At 32.0% G+C, this 21,967-nt stretch overlaps 1 protein-coding gene and 1 long non-coding RNA gene across 2 annotated transcripts; both read left to right on the top strand.

Moving 5' to 3' along the window:
* Positions 1-4,814: 4,814 nt before the first annotated feature.
* On the top strand, positions 4,815-7,805 carry LOC134280503 (uncharacterized). Its single transcript, XR_009994917.1, has 3 exons — positions 4,815-5,089; positions 5,491-5,576; positions 5,809-7,805. It is a non-coding gene; the product is annotated as an uncharacterized LOC134280503 (long non-coding RNA).
* A 39-nt stretch (positions 7,806-7,844) lies between these two features.
* On the top strand, positions 7,845-21,967 carry LOC134280501 (uncharacterized). The gene is made up of 10 exons (XM_062762912.1): positions 7,845-7,905; positions 8,740-8,861; positions 9,171-9,387; positions 9,736-9,855; positions 12,919-13,173; positions 13,300-13,374; positions 15,036-15,068; positions 15,529-15,561; positions 17,364-17,399; positions 18,902-21,967. Exons 2-10 carry the CDS (start codon positions 8,811-8,813, stop codon positions 21,769-21,771), a joined length of 3,690 nt encoding a protein of 1,229 aa, XP_062618896.1. The 5' UTR covers positions 7,845-7,905; positions 8,740-8,810; the 3' UTR covers positions 21,772-21,967.

Here is a 21,967-nt window from a genome sequence, read left to right as displayed (position 1 = left end):
AGTAAACAGAACATTAGGTCTAGTGTTTCAGTTGAAAAAAATAGCCTATTTAAAACAAATCGAAAGTAGAAAAATCACCATTAGGCATTACACATGTAAGTATAGAAACTGTTTTTCACAGCAACTTACATATACATTTAAAGAAAAAATATATTTCATACTAACAAACAAAAAAAGAATATTATAACGTGTTTAACGTTAGAAAGATTTGGAGGTGACAAGGTCATGATTTTTGTTTTCACTTGAAACAGCTAGAATTTGTCCAAAATCTTGCACGTGAAAAGAATATTAAATCACTTGTTGTTGACTTCAACTCCACATTTATCGACAATGTATTGTCAATTAACAATTGTAATTTCCATTCTTATATGTCGATATAATAGTGAGCTTGAGATAAAAGATACCACTGTGACAACGCACTTTGAAAAATTACGCACTTTGAAAAAATTTTTCAAAGTGCGTTAAAATTGGGACAAAATCAACGCACTTTGAAATAATTTTTCAAAGTGCATTAAATTTGGGACCAACTCAACGCACTTTGAAAAAAATTTTCAAAGTGCGTTAAGAGTCTACATCAATATATTTTACCATGGAGACACTTAACGCACTTTAAAAAAAAAATCATATTTTAGTCATGGAAAGATTTTATTTGTTATTTATCTTTCAAAAAACTAAGCCTAACCCTAACTTCAAAAATGAATTGATTTACTCCCTTCGAAAAGAGGAGAAGATGGGTATGATATCCCTCAGTCCAAATCTTTATCTTTCCAATACACAGGTGTCGGTATAACAAACGGGGGAGGGGAGCAATAAACCTAAAAAGGGTACGCCGCATTTTCAATGCTTATACGATGTATATATCTTTCCAAAGTAAGTGGGGGGCTTAGCCCCCCATCCCCTCCCCTGGCCCTTCGCCCAGTCTCGATGTCTATGCTATACTCAAAGCATTCATATAATTATGTATTTACCTAACTGGTATGACGTTGAAAACTTTCAATAATAAATGAGTTAATTAAAACAGATGAAAACTAGAAATTTTTAAGTACAGTACAACGTATGAGAGAGAAAGAATTTTTTTCATAGTTTTGAACAATCAAATTGGCCCCTTTTTATTATGATAAACGCTAAGTTGCTTGAAGCTGTCCTCTGTTAGTGCCCCCTATACACCTTTACATCTACTTATCAAAGACTAGAATTTAAAAAAATAAGAAGAAACGAATTAATGAACTTAAACAATGGTCACTCTTTTTTTCAAGACCCTTTAATTTTCCCTTTTATTTTATCATAAACCTTAAATATTTAAAACGTCAATATCTCAGGTCCTACAGTGACTTTATCATAAAAAAGTTATCAAACCAGGATTTGTTATTTATCGTACCGATTATTTGGAGGAATATTGATCAATCTTTACATTTTTTTTCAAAGTGCGTTGATATGGTCGATATTAACGCACTTTGAAAAAAAAATTATTTTTTCAAAGTGCGTTAGCTTGGTCCCAAATTTTAACGCACTTTGAAAAATTTTTTCAAAGTGCATAATTTTTCAAAGTGCGTTGTAACATGCCACAGAGTCTGACACATCTGTTTCATTTGGATATTTTAATACTTGAAAAAGACGTTAATGGTAATCTAATAACCAAGCTTTAAGATTGATAAACGTGATGACTTTAACTTTTCAATTGTCAACTTCACTACTTATTCAGCTATATATATATACCTCCATCACTAGATAGAACGTTCTATCGTTAAATGATATTGTCCTACGGACCCGGTTTAACGATAGAATTCGTTCCGTGTATTCATAATGTAGCAAAAGAAACATGGGCGATAACTCGTACTCCTTATAACTCAGTGCCTTTACTACGAACAATCTAGAGAGTTCCGAATGTAAACATGGCAGGTAAATTTGAAGCGAGAGAAAAACGTTGAGAAAATTAATTGGATTTTCGTCTTTAGATGGATTATTTTCTGGGGTAAAAGGCATAAGCAATCTCAAAAAGGTTTGTTTTGATTAATTTGGTAGTTATTTCCAGTGCAAATCCTTTTATATTCTTCAAAATTGTTTCAGAGCGGATCCGCTCCGATTTGCTACATTGCAAAAATATGGGATGTTTTCTAACTGTGGTGAGGGCCTGTACCGAGACACAGTTAGATCATTCTAACTACTCCATCACCTGCTTAGAAATATATCTGTTTATTTGATACGCAAGCTAGAGCAGATGCTCTACGTATATATATACAATTTCTAAAACAAGTTAAAATATAGACAATCAAGTTGATGAAACAAGAATAACTGCAGTCTTGTTTGAAGTCCTTTCGTAAGTTCTAATTAGTTTATACAATGACCTTGTTATCAAATACAATTTATCATTGAGTTAAATGAAGTTTTTCATAATTCTGTTGGGCCATTATTTACACTCTGTCAAATTATCGACAGCTTTTCCTGTTATTTCTCGATCTTGACAAGGAGCATATGGCGGGTGTGACTAGCTGCAATAATGTAGCCCTCTCTGATTTTTTTTATCTGATGTTTTCTGGGAAAAAAAAAAATCAGAGAGGGGTACATTATTGCAGCTAGGTGTGACCGGTCGTCAGGGGATGCTCACTCCTCTATGGCACCTGATCCCACCTCTGATTTTTGGAGGTCCATGTTTGCTCTGCTCTTATTTTGTTTAAGGACTTTTGAGCTTGAATATTTTGTTATCTCCATATATTATATAAAGTAATTTTTTTCATGAAATGATGTGTTACTGTTGCATTACAATAAACTAATGTTTATATCATTAAATTTACAACTTATCAAATTATATCAGCCAGGTTTTAAGTTCAGAACATTTCATATTATTTTTCTCAGAGAAATGTATAGTTCTATTTTGAGAGAGAGTAAATGGATCGATGCAGTACGTGGAAAAGACAGTTAATTAAAAATAAACTTGGAAATGCAATTTATAAAGAAACATGCATAATATGCTTAAAATTTATTTACTACTTCGGATGTTTATCATGCGTTATTTTTGTATATTTTCTGATAGAACAATCCTGTCATAAGGATGGTCTGTACATTGACTAAAATCACAGGCACCTGAAGTTACTTATTTTTTTCTTTTAATAAAAAAAATACCGCCTACTAGGTAGGGGGTATAATTTTTTTTATTAAAAGAAAAATAAGTAATGTCAGGTGCCTGTGACTAAAATGTGTTTTGTAGATTTCCAAAATTATATCATATGTAAACATATGCATGCCTTTTCTTGAATTCTCTTCTTTCCACTATGGGGTATCAGAAGTTTAACCATCCCCCTCTAGAAAAAGGAAAGATTACATTTAAATTAAAATTTTAATCTATTTATCTTTAACTAATAAAATTAATGTCAAGAATGCAAACTATATTTCAGATTGAGTAATCGACAGTAAATTTAAAACAATTAACCCATACCGAAAAAAGTTATAACTAAGTTATAACTAAAGTATAACTTAGTTATACCTAGCCTGTGAGGTACAAAAAAGTTATAACTAAAACGTAACTTTTTTGGACTTTGTCATTTTCATGTATAACTAAAATGTAACTTTTTGGACTTAGCCATTTTCACGTGTAAATAAAACATAACTTTTCTGGACTTTGTCATTTTCATGTATAACTAAAATGTAACTTTTTGGACTTAGCCATTTTCATGTATAACTAAAACATAACTTTTCTGGACTTTGTCATTTTCATGTATAACTAAAACATAACTTTTCTGAACTTAGCCATTTTCAAGCATTACCAGTATAAATTTACAAGTTTTGGGGGTTATTTAATGGATACTACTTGACACCGACTTTTTTTTTTTTTTCAAAAATAACATTATAACTAAGTGTTAATTTGAATGAATTTTGATCATGTTCAAAATGGTTTTTTTTTTCAAACACTGCAGCAGAAAACTTTGTCAATTCCTGAACAATAATATTGTTTACTACCAGTGATCGACTTCTCATTCATAATAAATACGCTGTTCACAGCCATGTCAAGTTCAACAGAAGGGATGTGAAATAAAATCTTGTGAATTACATCTATAAATGAGAAACTCTCTCTCTCTCTCTGTGGTGTTTGAGGGTGTGTACACAGTACATGTCATGTGTGTGTAATAAATATTATTGTCTATTTAAATTGATATTTGTCATGTAAGTTTCAACTAAAGTTGAGAATAATTAATTTCTCTCTCTCTTTCTCTCTCCTTCTCTCTCTCTCTCTCTCTCTTAGAAAATACGTATTTATTGAGACCCTGATGAGACATAATATTTGTCTTGTAAATTATAATAATGCACTTACATCTGAAGTTGGGAATGAATATATTTCATAATTCTGGGGAAATATAAATGTACTGCAAGAGATATAAACAGTATGAAATGTAATCTCATGAAGTCATGTGAATTTTGCACGGATTCTTCGTGTGCAAAACTGTGTAAATTTCCCTATTGTTTTCTGTGAGACAGGTGTTTGTACTAGGTGACCTTTGTGGCCAACACATCGTAAATATTTCAGCTTGGGTATTACACAATCTCTGAATGGTACAATTCTACACAGGTTGTTTGAAATCTGAAGAAAATCAGTCGTAATATGGGTGGCTAAAAAGATAAACAACAGCATAGAGTATGTGCATGTTCATGTTGAACAGATATTACGATGTTGTGAATAAAGACTGCCAGTTATATTAAGATTTAAGCAGATGACTAGTACATGTAGATTTTATTGTTTGCATAATTAAATAACCCAGTTATAATAGTTATTTTCACAAATAAACAAATATTAAATTCAAAATGGCGGCAACAAAAAATATGGCGGCCTCCGATGTCCGTTTTGTTGATACTAAGATAAATTCAAAATTTTAACACCAACTGGTATTTATATTTTTAATTTAAGTTTAAAATTACACAATTAGGTTTATTTGCATTTAAAATAAATTAATTATGAATTATTTATTTATTTTTTTCGATCACGTGACGTTTTTGAGTTCTATGATTGGTCAGTAACAGAGCGCGGATTTTTCCATGGACGATTTGAATGTTTGGATGTTGAAAGTGTTGATAGAAAAAAAGGAGATAAAACCAGTTGGTAAGGCGATATTTATGCTAACATTTTATTGATTTTGGTAAAGTATACTTAGTACCTCTGGAATAACATTCCAAAAAGAAGAAATATTGGGAATGAACAAAATTCTAGGCGTGTGAATCTTAGATTTCTTGTTTGTTTTGATTGGTATGTCGAATGACAAAGACTGAAGTAAACAAATTGAAAGTATTTGAAACGCATAATATTTTTCAGCATTTAGTATACTAATCAAATATGTTGTTCTTTGTCATATTTATTCCCACAATTGTTTATAGATTCCCTGAACTGTTAAAATATTGTGAAGCCTTATACGCATCAGCATGATCATAACATGATCTAGCTGCAACGTTAATTAATGCAATGAAATGAGTAATTTAACATTAATTTTCTTTTTTTTTATAAAGCAGAATATTGGTACATGATGTTTCCATGAGCTGAATCTGTCCTGACCTGGAGTACATGAAATTCTTCAAAATATTACTTGTTTAAGGTAAAGTAAATTTTTTTTTCATTTCAAAATTCAATAAATCTTTACATCTAAAACTGATTCCTGTAAGTATAGATCTTAAATTAGTCTTGTATTTTCCATGTTTTGGATGAATTAATGAATTTGAATTAATTGATATGGAAGAGTGTTTTCAATTTGATATGCAAATGAGTGCTGGAAATATACTATCTAAATATCTATAATCTAAATTTTGAACCTTTACAATTTTTTGCAGAATTGAAGAAAAGGTTAAAATTGCAAGCATATTTCAACGAAAACTTAGCCGACTACCAGTCACACTGCCCGCCAGCCAAGTCGTCTGACCAGCTAAAATGAGGGACGCAGACCACCAGCCAAGTCCCTCGGCCAGCTCGGCTGACCCAGTGCGGCCTGTCAAGGGATGACCAAGTCCATCAACTAGCTCGGCTGACTACCAGTGCAGCCTGTCAAGTCCTTCAACTAACTTGGCCTATTACCAGTGCGGCCTGTCATTGAACAACCAAGTCCATCAACTAGATTGGCTTACTACCAGAGCGGCTTTTCAAGGGATGGTCAAGTCCGTCAACTAACTTAACCTACTACCAGTGCTGCATGTCAAGAGATGGCCAAGTTCGTCAACTAGCTCGGCTTACTACCAGTACGGCCTGTCAATATAGGGACGGTTAAGACCGTTGACTAACTTGGCCTTCTACCAGTGCGGCTTGTCAAGGGACGGTTAAGTCCATCAACTAACTTGACCAACTACAGATGCGACCTGTCAAGGGATGGCCAAGTCCGTCAACTATCTTGACCAACTACCACTGCGGCCTGTCAAACGATGGCCAAGTCCTTCAACTAACTTGGCTTACTACCAGTGTGGCCTGTCAAACGATGGCTAAGTCTGTCAGCTAACTTGGTCTACTACCAGTGCGGCCTGTCAAACGATGGCCAAGTCCTTCAACTAACTTGGTCTACTACCAGTGCGGCCTGTCAAACAATGGCTAAGTCTGTCAGCTAACTTGGTCTACTACCAGTGCGGCCTGTCAAACGATGGCTAAGTCTGTCAGCTAACTCAGCCAACTTTCAGTGCAGCCTATCTTCAAATAATAAAGATAAACAACTGTACACCTGCAAGGATACCTGTGCAAGGAGGGTGGTATGCAGCTAGAAACTGTAACTGAAATCACTGTTTAGAACCTTTCTTTTTTTTGAAATACAGCTAGATCAAAAATAAATAGGGTGTTAATGTTTAAAAATTAGTGATGTCTGTTTATACAATTAGCAAGAGTAGAATGCAGTTTGCTAGGTAATTTTACAAAGACCCTAATTGCTATATGCTAAAAATGTATTCTTTAAAACAACCAGAGAAATTTCAATCTGTTGTAGATGACATGATGAAAAATAAGGTACACTTGAATTTTGAAAACAATTGCATGTGCATTCATTTAGTTGTATTTGACAATAAACCAAGCTATCTTTATCGTGTTTGTTAGGTAAAATTGTTATTGCCTTTAATATGTTTTAAATAATCTTTTTTGTATAAATTTCAAAAATCTTTTTTTTTTTTAAATTTTAATGAGTAGCTTTTTAAAAGCTTATAACTGAGTAAATCCACAACGGGTTAACGTACAGTGTATAATTTCACTGGAACTTTTACGAAAGTTTTTATTAATAGGTATAACTTTTTATAGTTATAACTTTTTGCAGTTATAACTTTTTTTAGGTATAACTTTTCTATAACTTTTTCATAACTTTCTTGGGGTATAACTTTTTTGTAACTTTTTCATAACTTTATAATAGGTATAACTTTTTTTAGTTATAAATTTTTAATGGGTATAACTTTTTTGTAACTTTTTCATAACTTTATAATAGGTATAACTTTTTTTAGTTATAACTTTTCCTGGGTATAACTTTTTCCGTGTATAACTTTTTTGTAACTTTTTCATAACTTTTTTTGGGTATAACTTTTTTGTAACTTTTCCACTGTTTATTTGGGTATAACTAAAGTATAACTTTGTAACTATTTTATAACTTTTTGTGTAACTTTTAATAAGTATAACTTTTTGTAGTTATAACTTTTTTATAACTTTTATGTACTTGCTGTATTTATGTTGAATAAAAGGTGAAAAGTTATGCAAAAGTTATAACTTTTTTGTAACTAAGTTATAACTAAATTATACCTCACTTAAAACATGCCATTCCAAACTCCGATAACTTAGTTATAACTTTTTTGTAACTTTTTTTAGTTACAAAAGTTATAACTATTAAAGTTATAACTTTTTTCGGTATGGGAAGGACAGACCATTCTAATTGCCTACAAATGCCAGTTGCTCCGACCACAACTTTTCAGTGTGTATGTATAGAGGATTAATAAAACATTCAAAAATTAATTATGATTTTGTTTCAAACATTTGAATTTAATTCATTGAAAAAAGTTTTAACATCAATCACCCCTCTTTTATTTAAGGAATCATAAAAATGCCAACAATATATTTAAGAAATGAATTTAATTTTTGAAGATTCATGAGGTTATGAACTACGACGCTTCACGTCGGCATATTTTATGAAGCGCGGTAGCTATTCATGATAAAAATGCCGGCGCGAAGCGTTGTAGTTCATATACCTCATGCATCTTCAAAAAATTAAATTTATTTCTTATATTTACATTATTTGTCTGATGACTTGCCATAAATTTACGCCGTTCAACTGTCAATTTTAAAACAAAACTGTGTGCCTTATATTTTTGATGTCAAGAGCTGTATTATGATGTAACAATGGAGATATTCATGCTTATTTGTGATACATACCTAATGTAGTTCATGAGAAAATATACTGCATTTTATTTTGTAAAGAATCATTGGGAAATTTATTGGAAATGTAAATATATAATTCTTAAAATTTCATTCCAAACGCAACTCAGAGTATATACCCATAAAAATTGGAGCATTTAATGATATTGGAATTTCATCACTACACACATATTTCATTGAAATATTTCTTATATAGAAAGCTATAGGTAGATGTCTAAATCAAATATTTAAAATTTCAAACTGTTTTTATTGATTTTCTTGAAGCAGTAATGCAAGCTTATAATTGGTGTTTTCTTTTTAGATTTTCTTTAAATTTAGAGATTTAGTATTTTCAGCAACTTTTCGAAATCATTGGGTTTTTATTACGTATTTTTCAGTGATCAACATGGAAACAAATTGGAACACTAATTAAGGAACAGGGAGAAAGGGAAATGTTAATTTATTTAAAATGTTTCCTTTAATATTTCTGATTATATGTCAGAATGTTCCAGCATGGATGGTAAATTATTTTGATGCTTAATTAATCACTTAATTATTGATTTTTTTTTTAAATGAGCGTCAGAGAATATTAGAATTATTTTTTAGTTATACAATCTTGTAAAAATTCAAGAGGGATAACCAAGTTTTTTCCTAATGTGGCGCGATTTTATAATTGCAGATTAAAAACATCATCTGCAAGTGCTAGTTCGAAGTAACTATAGAACTTTATAATTGAAAGTCTGGATTTTTATAATTGCAGGAAGAAAAAAAAAACCGCATTCAATGTCAACCTTAATACATATGTATATAATTAACATTGTTTATTTAGGGCAATCCAGTTCCAAATATCATGACATCATACAATTATGACGTACATCCGGTCATTAAATGTCCAGAGAATGCGAGTCAGTGGAGTCTAGCCTCAGACAGACTGAACTGTACAACAGACGATACTCAGAAATATAGGTATCACTGCATGCCAGAAAGAGGCAAAGGGAGGCTACTGGAGTTTTGTTATCCTCGAGTGCGCTTTCCTATGCTACCAGGTAATGTAATTACGGTATTATTAACCTAACTAATAGTTGCACACAAAAGTATCAATCAGATAAGTAAAGTCAATGAGAATTTAAAGAAGAAAATTTTGCACCAACCGACTTATGACGACGAAGTAGGCCGTGTAAGCTTCTCAAAATTGTGTATTGATTTTGATAATTTAAGATGTTCTACATGTATATTTATGACAATGAAGACTGAAGAAACCATTATCAGAAAATTGTTTGGACATTATACCATTTTTTTTTTTAGAAAACGACAGGTATTTAATATAATCAGTTACAGATTTTTTTTAATAAATAAAAAATGTTAATTTTTAAAATTCCTTTTTATATTTCCAGGTTTTTGCATTGTTTTATTTAAGAATGGATACATGTCCAAAAACCAGGACACAAATTGTTCAGTTTTTACCAATAACAGTTGTCCTAATAAAAAGTACTACAGTGACGATATGTACAAGTGTAAGTAAGGAAAGACAAGGTATTCATATTGCAAAGCCTTCAAAGTTTGAAATATTTTACGGTTTACAATACATGTATATCTCGGGTCACTAGTTTTTTGTAGATATATATGCATAGAAGAAAACTAATACAGATGTTTTCTATAGCAAGGTTCCCTATTTCAGAGATCTGTTATAGAGCAAAACTTTCCCTGAATATTTTTTCAATAAGGCAAATTTTTTAATACCGGTATTTGCTATAGCAAGTCGACCCCTTTCATAATTAAATTCCCACACATAAATTTAATGTACAGCAGCTAGATTTCTCCCTGGGTATAATTTGAAAAAAAAAAACCAAAAACTAAAACAAAACGACAAGTCTTGATCTTTGGACGGAATCCCCTAAGGAATGTTTGCTGTACAACAAATGTTTCCTCTTTATTGCAGCTCTTTACTATCCCCCGCCCGGAACACATGAGTTTGTACCCCAGTAATAACTGAGTCCAGAAAATTATTATACCCCCACAAACGAAGTTTAGGGGGTATATTGGAATCACCATGTCCGTCTGTCTGTCTGTAGACAAGATTTTGTCTGCATCTTTTCTCAGAAACTATTGGATGGATTTGTCTGAAAATTTGTACACTTATTATTCACTATATGAAGGTATGTAACTGGAATTTTCATCATGATTGGATGATTTTTCTGCATTTTACAGGCATTTTTTCTTTTTTCTTTTGTTGTTTTGTTTGGCTCATAACTAGAAAACTATTAGACTTACAATCATCAAGCTTGGCCAATTTATGCATCTTGGGTAGAAGGTGTGTCATGACCTATTTCAAGGTCACCGAGGTATTTATTTAGAGTGAAATAAAAAAAAAAACTATTATCTTTTACTATTGAATTACACAATCACAGAAAATGTAAGACTGTTGCAGTATCCCTATTTAAAACATGTTAAATTAAGAAAATAATTTTTTTTTATTATATACTTTACAGAAATCCATAACAAATGTTATTTTACAAGAGAAAATCTACCTCTCCCAAGGGTATAATTATCAAGCACTCGTCAAGGAGAATTTTGATAACAGAAAATTGCATGTCAAATAAGAGAGAAATTAATTAGTTTAGTATAAGGAGCTAACTGGTAGAACTTCTCTCTGATCAAACAGTTGTTATCTGTGTCTTGGGAACTGGGCTAAGGAATCAGCCTTAAATAGATTTAGTGACTAGCCTAACTTATTTAATGAATTGAGAAAAAGCAACTTCAAACTAATTTGATATACTATAATAAACTATGAAATTGTATAATAAACTTAATTGATTTTGTATATTATAATTAAAACTATATTGTGTGTGTATGTGTGGGGGGGGGGGGATTGGAATCAGCATGCCCATTCTCCATATGAATTTCAGATTGAAACTTTTACTCTGATATGAAATCCAAATAAATCAAGTTTAAAAAAAAATTGGTAGATTAGTCCCTACAAATCTAAAAATTATGCAGGAACCTTATTCAAAATGATGCATCAAGATAACACAATTTTTTTTTCAGTCTAAATCTTGGTAACAGATTTATAAAAAATCTGTTTTCAGATATAATTTCAGAATGACACATGTAATTATGCATTTTGATTGCACTACAAAGGTGAAATTTAAGATCCATTCATCCCTTGATAGTAATTAGTGGACATGCATCCAGTCAAAGATTAATTAATTAGTTTTATGTAGGGAAGCTAGCTGTCTCAGTCATTTCTGTTAGACCATATCTCTGATCAATGGGCTCTTATCTGTGTCCTTTGGGAATTAGACAGAAGTGCTGGTCAGTTTAAATAGCATTTGTCATTTGATGGCCAGTCTCCTATTTCTAAAATCAATTTGGTATAGATTAATTCTAAAAGCATTTTGGTATAGATTAAAAATATATAATGAGCAATTATATTTTCACTCAAATTGTTTCTAAGAAAATAGTGAACACCTCTTAATAGATCCATAAATATTTGTATATTTGCACCTACTCTGAAAAACCCGCGGGGGTATTTGTCCCTATTGGACAGTTCTAGTTATTTTTGTTTGTAAATTGAGTTATAGAATCAAACTCTTTGGGCCTATATCCGATTATTATCCCATTAAAAAGGTGAGAAGAAAACAGACAATTGTCTGTCTTAAAAAATCTCCAAGCAGTACAAATCTGTGAATAGGGCAAAAAAACGAACCCTCTGTAATTCAAGTGGCAGGATCAGGTGCCTTGGAGGCGTAAACATCCCCTGTTGATCGATCCTATGCGTCATGAGCCCTATAAATGTATTGGTCAGGTAGATGTAACATTCCATATTTGGATTCAGTAGAAAAACAAAGCTTAAATACGACCAATTATAGGTTATATTTGCTAACAATTAAGGTCATTATAATGACCATAGAATTTACAAACTGCTGACTGAAACGAGGTTGTTGAAATCCCTGTAACATCAAGTTCATCAACTTATCTTTCAAAAGGCTGCTCGGTTTAGAACTTGATCATGCTCGAAGCTTGTTTTTGTGTGTTTTTTGAGATGCAAACACATAGTGCAGTCACTGTAGTGGCAGCAGAATATTGCTACATGAATAAGGAAAGTTGATGATGGAAAACCTGAAATCATCTTGATTATTATACAATTTAGTTGTTAGTTAACCCTTATTGTCTGTAATCCGTAAAACATCCAAATATGAAACAGATTTGGCGGACTCTATAGTGTCTTTTATTTCATATCCAATTGACGACATATGAATGGGAGTAACTGAATAAATAGTTAACTGAGAATACGTCGTCGATATAAATGTTGAGTTGAAGGCGACAACAGTTGTTTTCTTCTTATAAGTTTCTGAATGATTTTTGCTTCATAGGCTAATAAAGGAGTCCAACTGTTTTTCTGTTCAAATTTTCCTCCACACTGAATTAATTTGCAAGTTATAAGTTTATGGTTAGTATGTCTTTTGAAAGATTGAAATTCAACAGACACAATAATTAAGTACTGCTAATATCAAATTAATTACTTTTTACCATATAGAAAAAAATGACGTTGAAATCGTATGTGTAATTATTTATAGACCCAGCGTGTTCCCAGATAAATCCGCAACACCACTGCTATAAGTTTGATCCATCATGTCCTCCAGAGGAACAAACGGTGGATCCAAGTTTTTCCAGGGAGAGTTTGTTTTCTACTATCACTACATTTGCAAATCCAAACACGGAAACAACAGCAGCTAGTGGAAATGATGCATACAAGATCGCATTACCGGTGGTTTTTGTTTTAATTGCTGTCTGCTGTGCTTTGATCTGTTGGTGCAATAGACATAGAATACGTGAGTACAAATTGTTCAATTTGAAAGAATTTTTTAATGCTGTAAATTATTATAAAATATTATTTCGAGTTAATAAAGTCTATGATAAAACATGTTAATGAAAGAGTTCATGTTTTATATTTTCAGTTAAAAAATGGAGTACATTTCGTGGTATCAGAAATGTTGAAATCCAAAATGAAGAAATGGAAAACTTAACCAGAGGTAATTAATGATATGTTTATACTTTATTTTAAAGGAAGACATTGCAACATTTTTTACTCTGCTGGTCAGAGACCAGAAGAGCGTATACTTCTTTTAATATCTTGATTGCTTAATATTAAGTAAGTCAATACTAAATTGACAAGAGATGTTTGTAAAACACTTATGCCCCCTCCCCCCAAATTGGAATTTTTCTAAGTCCAAAAGGGCATAACTTTGTCAAAAATGGTGAGGTCGTACCCAAAACATAACTTGACCTAGATATTTATCTGATAAATCTGTATACTAAATTTCATTTAATTCAGTATGAGCAACCTCTGCTAAGAAAATGAATGTAAACTGCAAATAATTGGAATTTTTCTATGTCCAAGGGGCATAACTCTGTGAAAAATGGCGCGATTGTACCCAAAACACAAATTGACCTAGATATTATTCTGATATATCTGTATACCAAATTTCATTTCCATATGTGCAACGGTTGTAAAGAAAATGAACAGAAACTAAGTGGACCGACAGACCGACTGACAGACAGCAGCAAAGCAATATGCCCTCCCTTCTTCAAAGGGGAGCATAAAAATCAATCATGTTCCCATACATAGATACTAGTATGTTGTAGGACATTGTCAGGATATTTCTGTGTTTTAGCCTCCTCCTCCCCTTTCACACACATTAAAAAAATGTCGGAAACCATTTTGTTTGAATAATGTTTGTTACAATCACTGATTGCTTAAGGTAGGATTCTTCTCATATTTCTTGTATTTAAAAATTAATGAAATTTTCACAGAATCAAGAGGACAGTATCACTAAGTGATGGTATTAATGAGATTAAATTTGACAGTTTAATATTAGAAGCAAGGTCAGGTTAAGGTCATTACCTTTTTCCTGGACATTAAGAAAAAAAAATTACTGTTTCCAATCATGCGATCCTTACTTGTAATTCAAAAGATTGAATGTTTATGAAATTTCTTTTTGCATAAAAAGATACTACCATACATGGCCTATAAGATGATATGACCAAATTGACATGGATAATTTAAATAAAATGGATATTTGCTAATCCAAATTTCCTCTACTTCTCTTAATTTTTTAGGATTTATTAGTTAATTTTATATGCTTCCTATATTTAACTTTTTCCAATTTTCCCATATAGTAAAGTTGTCACATAAAGTACAAAATGATACAAAAACTAAAAGTTTTGATCGTTTACTAAGAGAAAAATAACACTTTTTACGGATTTTTGGCTCATATCTGTACTGAAGCATTTAAAAGCCAACATAGTTCTAGTATGTGTGAAAAATCTTATTTATTTGATATATTTTGAAACTTTAGTCCCTTATTATTAATTTAACTTACATTTGAAAATTTTGTCTAGTCTTTGATTGCGTAAAATTATAACTAAATTCAATGTTCTATAATAATTTTCAGAGGCAGAAAAAGAAGACAAAATATTGTTCCTGCTTGTTTTCAAATGCAGTTTTGCCATTTCTAATTAAAGTTGTATAATTGTGATGAAGAAAAAAAAATATTGTCTTTTAAATCTCTTATACCTAAATATATAAGACATATCAACTAATGTACTTTGAATATTCCATCTAGTCAGAAACCAGAAAAGAATCCTACCTTAGAGAACACTAAAATTATACATTTTTAAATATTACTTGTAGGTGAACAAACCGAAGAATGTAATAATGAAAGTGGTAAGTGATATTTTAGATTCGAATCTTAGTGTTAACAAAAAGCAACTTTAGAAGTTATAGGAAGTATAGTTATTTAGGAAATGAATTTAATTTTTGAAGATTCATGAGGTTATGAACTACGACGCTTCACACTTTCCATGAAGAAAACTGTGTCATGATAAATATGCCGGCGTGAAGCATTGTAGTTCATGTACCTCATGAATCTTCAAAAATTTATTTTCTTTTATTATATTTACATTTTTTTTCTGATGAGTGGCCATAAATATACGCCATTCAACTGTCAACAGTTTGCACTTTTTTGATGTGAAGTTAACAATGGAGATATTTTCAGAGCACTAAAATCCTTTTCTCTATGATTTAGTCTCTTGTGATTGTAAACACACACTTTGCCTAAATTTAGTTACAACCACCTTTTACCTTAAAACACTAATATATAATATATTTATTTAATTACTTGTAGCTGAACAAACAGAAGAAAATAATATTGAAAGTGGTAAGTGGTGTTTAAGTTTGAATGCTAGTGGTGACATAAAGCAACTTTAGAAGTTATAGGAAGTATGATTATTGTCTGATTAATTCCCCTTAAATATATATTATTATAACAATAACTTGATCCGAAGGGTTGTATCACGTCGAGTTGACAGGCGCAGATCGCGTCGAGTTTGATCTGATGATCCGCACCTGTCAACGAGACGTGATACGGCTCTTCGGATCAAGTTACTGTTATAATGATAAATTTATTATATACCCCCTTATAACTAGCTAAATACAGCAGAATAAAACTTTAGAGATCAATTGTATAATATTTATCCATAAAACAAAGCATAATACATGTACAAGGGACTTTTTAACGCGCAAGAAAAATAACGTCACGTTTCTGCGTACTTCGTCATCAGTTTCAGAGAGTAGTGATATGGATTCAGAAAACCACAGTGTGGTGATCCGGAAAATCGGATCAAACTCTGTAAAATTTACAGTAACAAAAACAAGGAAAATGATGGGTATATAATAAAATAATTTATCAAAATGATAAATACAGCATATCTGACATTTCTATTTTTTGTCCTCCACTTTCACTGAAAGTGGGGGATATTTATTTGGGTCGATCTGTACGTCCTTATTTCTGTCTGTAACGCTTTCGTTTCCGCGCGATATCTCAAGAACCCTTTGAGCTTTCACAATGAAATTTTGCATAGCAACTCTCTATGGCCTAAATTCTTTTGTTTTCACGTGATATCTCTCTTGGCCTAAGAAAGACTTCTATTGATTTTGAGGTCAAAATGTCAAATTACAAGGTCGTATATTTATACATTCCATCTGTGTGTCAAACTTTTGTTTCCGAGGGATATTTCAAGAAGATTTTGAGCTTTTGCAATGAAATTTTATACCAAAAGTCCCTAGGGCCTCTCTCACCCCTCTCAAAGTGTTCCGCCCCGTTTGTATTATTAGTAATTTTTGTCTAAAAATGTCGCCTTGCACTATTTTTAGCATAGGGGCATGTGAAGAGTTATTGCGTATAATACAGGTTGTCGGCGGACTTTTTATTCTTATTACATCTATTAGAACTGTTTAAGCTAAATTAGACACCATGTATAATTGTATTGTGTAAAATTTGGACAATATCGAACATGAATACATACATGTATATGACCTTATGTTTGCATATAATTTACGAAACAAAGAATCTCCATGGTATAGGGGTATGACTCTCGCTTAACATGTTAGAGGTTCCAGGTTTGAATCCTGGACGGTCCATTTTTTAAGTACTTTTTTTTTTTTTACTAAATGATAATATTCAGCATGTGAAATGAAAACTTAATATGATGTCAGGCTTGTACAAACTCATAAAATCATCATTACAGTGTGATAAATATTCTATGTAAAAAGAATCTTCTATACACATAATAAAGAATAAGCAATCAAATCTTTATATCCATATTGGCATTTTTTATTTGCTTCAGTATACATGTATTCATTTAATAATTCTACAAATTCAGGGGGGATCCAACCCCATCTCTCCTCCGAAATGCACATGTTCTTCTTTTTTCCCTAAGTGGGGGACACAAATTCTCTAAATTAGCTTGTTGTATCTTGATTATTTAATTTTAAAGTTTACTAAATTAATATTAAAAAAAATAAATCTTTTATCATAGATCTGTTTTAGAACTTTGTCAGAATACTTCAGTGATTTTACCCCCACCCCACATACTAGACACAATATTTAGCACCAATTTATTTGCTTAATTACAATCACTTTATGCTAAAAACATTAAAACCATATGTTTTTATTTGTAGGTGAAGAAAGCTTTATTGAAAGTAATATTGAAAGTGGTGAGTGATATTATCTGTTTGATTGATTGATTGTATATTGTTTGACGTCCCTCTCGAGAATTTTTCACTCATATGGAGACGTCACCGTATGCCAGTGAAGGGCTTCAAATTTTGATCTTTACTCGGCACTCAGGGCTTTTGAGCAGTGAGGGATGTTTATCGTGCCAACGACTACCGGGCCTCAGTTTTTAAAGTCTCATCCGAAGGATCGACCCGCAACTTTAACTTCAAAGTGTCGAAAGCATGGCGAAGGAACAGTTGCTACCTACTTTAACGACTAGGTCAGTCACGGCCGAGATACAAACTCACGACCTCCCGATCACGGAGTGAGCGCTCTACCGACTGAGCTACCATGAACGGTTTATCTTTTTGAATGCTAGTGGTAACATAAATCATTTTTAGATAGTAATAGGAAGTATGGTTTATGTTGTCTGATTAATTCCCCTAAAATAATTTGTCAAAATGAAAAGTATGTTTTATCTAACATGCACATTTCTTTTCTATTTTCTTGATTGTTTAATTTTAAAATAAGTTAATACTAAATTAAAATCCATCATGTTTCCATAGATATGTCTAGGACTTTGTCATGATAGTTCTGTTTTTAGCCCTATGCATACATGTAAATTAAAGCAATATCTGGCACCATTTTTCTTGCTTATTATAAGTTTCAATCAGCTTTTTGCTTAAAAACATTAAAATTATAATTTTAACACAAGATGTGTTTGTGAAACTGATCAATGCCCCAGTATTGCAACTTATAGCGAAGGTTAACCTTTTTCAAATGCAAATGCAAATAAAATATGTTGGTAACCAAAGGAAGTCTTCTAACAAGAAACACACTTGTGAAATGTATAAGCCTTTGTCAAAGGTTCAAAGTTGTTGGTATCTAAAAGAAGGTCTTGTCACAAGGATTCCATATGTGAAGTAATAAAGCCCTAGCCGTAACTGTCTAAAAGTAATGGCCACAATTAAAGATTTTTTAAAAGTAGATCAAACTCCTACGTCAAGGCCAAAGGGTCAAAGTTACTAGTATGCAGAAGGATTACATATGTGAAGTATGAAAGCCCTAGCACCAAACGTCAAATGTTATGACCATGTTAAAATTGGGTAAAATTCTGCAAAACTGGGTCAGACTACAAGGTCTAAAGGTACATGAAACATACCATCCATTGAGCTCTTTTATCTATGATTATCTAATATGTTTAACTTTATATTTAGTGTAAGTTGAGAATTGCTATTCCAAAACTTGCGTTAGTCAATTCTTTTAAGTTACTAAATAAATTTGTATATATTGCTTAGTTATTAAAGCCTTGTAAACTTCTTAATATGTGTTTTATTTTTTCAATTTTAAAGAAGTTTCCTTAGTAATTATTTATGAAATATTTATAATTTGGGTAGGACAAATCAAAGCAACCAGTAAGTCATTTTTATGTAGTGAATAAATTATACAGTAGTCGAAGTGGTGTAAAAAAAAATAAACATAACTAATTCTGTTGCTCTAGATTTTCTAAAAGAGTGGCAGTCGGATGACAAGTTATTTTACGACGGAATCACCGCTGTTGAAGAACTGGAAGAGCGTCTATTGAAGAATAACATAATCATGGTTGTTGGAGGACCTGGAATCGGTAAAACTTCTCTTGTTCGTCATATTGCCCTAAAATGGCATAACCAAAGACGAGAGGAAACTGGTAAGGAATTGAAAAGTTGGAAAATATTTGTGATATCGTCATTTGAAGAACTTGAAAATATTTATAATGCTAACAAACAATCAAAGGACCTACAAATATATATTTTTGATGATCCAATCGGCATTCATGCTTTAAGCAAAAGGCAACTTTCATCTCTCTTTGTCCTTTACAACAATGAAAAGTTGTTTGTGAAACAGACAACTAAAAAACTTTTGATGACATGCAGAAGAATAATTTATGAGGAGGCAAAAGAAAGCATGCCTAAAATTGAATCTTTTGTCTTGGATATTGAAATGGGCAAAAATAAATTTACAGAAGACAGCAAAGAAAACATATTCAAGAAACACTGTGGTTTAGTGGATTATTCACCAATTAGTTTGCTTCCCAACACAATGTTTCCGCTTCTTTGTAGACTTTATGCAAAGCGCAAGGATCAAAATATTATCGAGTTTTTTACAAAACCATTTGACTGTCTTCAAGTAGAATTTGAAAATATGATGAATCAGGATCTCCATATGTATTTTGCATTAGTCCTGTGTATGCTTAACAAAGGCCAACTTCTCACAAGGGAAAATAATACAAATGAATTATGCTTAATAGGGATGGAAGTACTTAAAAAGTATTTGGGCAAAGGATGGTCTATGAAAGGCATTCAAAGAAAACTTGTGATTGCCACTGGAACTTATATAAAAATATCAGAATCCAATTTTGTATTTATTCATGATTACATGTTGGAGAGTCTTGCCATACATTTTGGAAAAAAATGTCCCGATCCTATTATAGAGTACATGAGTACTAGCTTCTTACTACAATTCTTAAAGATAGATGATGCTATAAATTCTAACCATCCTTGTATTGTACTTCAACGTGACATTCATGAAAAAGATATTTCACTGCTTGCAGAAAGAGTATATAAGGATATCAATCAGTTACATCTTAGTATTTTCACACACAGCTGCTGGGAATCCCAATTTTTTCAACAAAAACTTTTAGCTTTACTTGATGTGAAAGAATATATCGATATTTGCAGAACATTCTTGGTAACAAAAGATTGTCTTGAAAGTACAGAAAATTCTCAGGATTTCCCAAAATCTACTCGCTTAGAATCTGGTACTGCTGAGTGGTATCGAAATGAATTATTATGGTATAAAGTCTACAATAATGAATATGATTATTCTTACGACATCAGACCTTTGCGCTGGATTGTTGCAAATGCACGAACATTTCTTCTGCGATATTTAATTTCTAGGGTTACTGAAAACAACGAAAATGTCTCTGAAATGTTCGGAGACAATGAAGAACAAAGTCTTCTTCTTGTTTTGGCTTGTTTTAGTCGTGATCAAGATATGGTTGAAACTGTGTTCACAAATATCAGCAGCAAAGACAATATCAATCGCTCTTGTGTATCTAAGAGCGTCGAGGAAAAGTATAACCCACACCGAGAATTCACACCCTTGGCAGCTGCTTGTTATGCAAATACTCCTTCAATAGTGCAGTATTTAATAGATCAAGGGGCAGAAGTGTTCTTTTCATCAGATACAACTGACACATCGCTCTTATACAGGTCACTGTGCTTTCAAAAATACGAAGTTTGTCATGCCTTGGTAGATGGAGGTGCGAATCTCAAAATGAAAGATGAAAAACAAAGAACGTTATTGCATATTTTGGCATATCAAGGTGAGGGGGCATTGTCTTTGATGAAGAAATTGATACCAAGAGGACTAGATATTAACGAAAAGGATATAGATGGCAAGTCACCTATTTATTATGCATTTGAGCGAGAAAGTGCACTTTCATTGAAAGCAAGGGTGGATGAAAACAAAGATGACCTAGATTATTACAAGTCAACTCTGGCATTACTTGAAGAAGGTGCCAAACCAGACCTTTGGGATTCTCAGTGTAGATCTCCGATATACTCATTATTTGATCGTGGACAAAAATTTAGAAATATTTTACCAGAACTGGTAAAAAATGGATTAGATGTAAATTTCGTGGATAAAATGGGAAATTCACTTCTTCATTATGCAGTTTTTTCGGGAGATAAAACTTTTGTCAAATGTGTTTTGCAAGCCAGAAATCTAGTAAGAATTAATCAACAGGATAAGATGGGTAGATCAGCATTGTATAAAGCAACAGAAAAAGGGTATTTAGATATTGTAGAACTTCTGATAGAACAAAAAGCAGAGGTGAATTTGACGGACAATAAAAAATTCACCCCTCTCTATCAATCAGTCGAAAAAGGCTTCATTAGTGTGGTTAAAGTTCTAATTGAAAATGGAGCAAACGTGAATGAAAACTATGAGAGGAAAAAAAAGAATGCTACGCCATTGCATATAGCAACTATTAACGGGTTCACAGACATTGCAGAACTTCTAATAATACATAAAGCCGAAGTAAACTTGACAGATCACGAAAAAGTCACTCCACTTTATCATGCAGTGAAAAGGGGCAATTTACAATTGGTTGAAGTTCTAGTTGAAAATGGGGCAACTGTGAATGAGAAATATGGGATGAAAAAGAATGCCACGCCATTGCATATAGCAGCTAGAGAAGGTTACTTTGAAATAAGTGAATTTTTGTTGCAGAATGGAGCTGACCAGTCTTTGAAAGACAATGAAAATAAATTACCGAAAGATATTGATTCTGATGAGGGACATTACTTACTCGAAAACCTAATAAAGTAAATAATTTCTTTAGAAACGTTCAGAAATGAATTACTGGGTGACTGATACATCTGTTCTTTTGCAAAATGTGATGGTTTAAATCAAATATGGTTTAGGGATAAGAATAATACCCCGGGTAGGTTCCATAACTCACTGATAGCAAGAGCGATGTGGCTATACTGTTGCATTTGTTTATTAATACGATTCTGCTTGATTT

The sequence above is a fragment of the Saccostrea cucullata genome, unplaced genomic scaffold (assembly GCF_032062105.1).
Source record: "Saccostrea cucullata isolate Sc308-1 unplaced genomic scaffold, CSIRO_AGI_Scuc_v1 ctg673, whole genome shotgun sequence".
NCBI lineage: Eukaryota > Metazoa > Mollusca > Bivalvia > Ostreida > Ostreidae > Saccostrea > Saccostrea cuccullata.
The sequence above is the reverse complement of the archived record's forward strand: the minus strand, read 5'-3'. Positions and strand labels throughout refer to the sequence as shown.

Excerpts from the sequence above, each read along its gene's own strand:
- LOC134280501 (XM_062762912.1), top strand. The coding sequence starts at position 8,811 with ATGTTTCCTTTAATATTTCTGATTATATGTCAGAATGTTCCAGCATGG. Across the intron at positions 13,174-13,299 it reads GTGCAATAGACATAGAATAC|TTAAAAAATGGAGTACATTT; the intron begins GTGAGTACAAAT and ends TTATATTTTCAG. Across the intron at positions 13,375-15,035 it reads AATGGAAAACTTAACCAGAG|GTGAACAAACCGAAGAATGT; the intron begins GTAATTAATGAT and ends TATTACTTGTAG.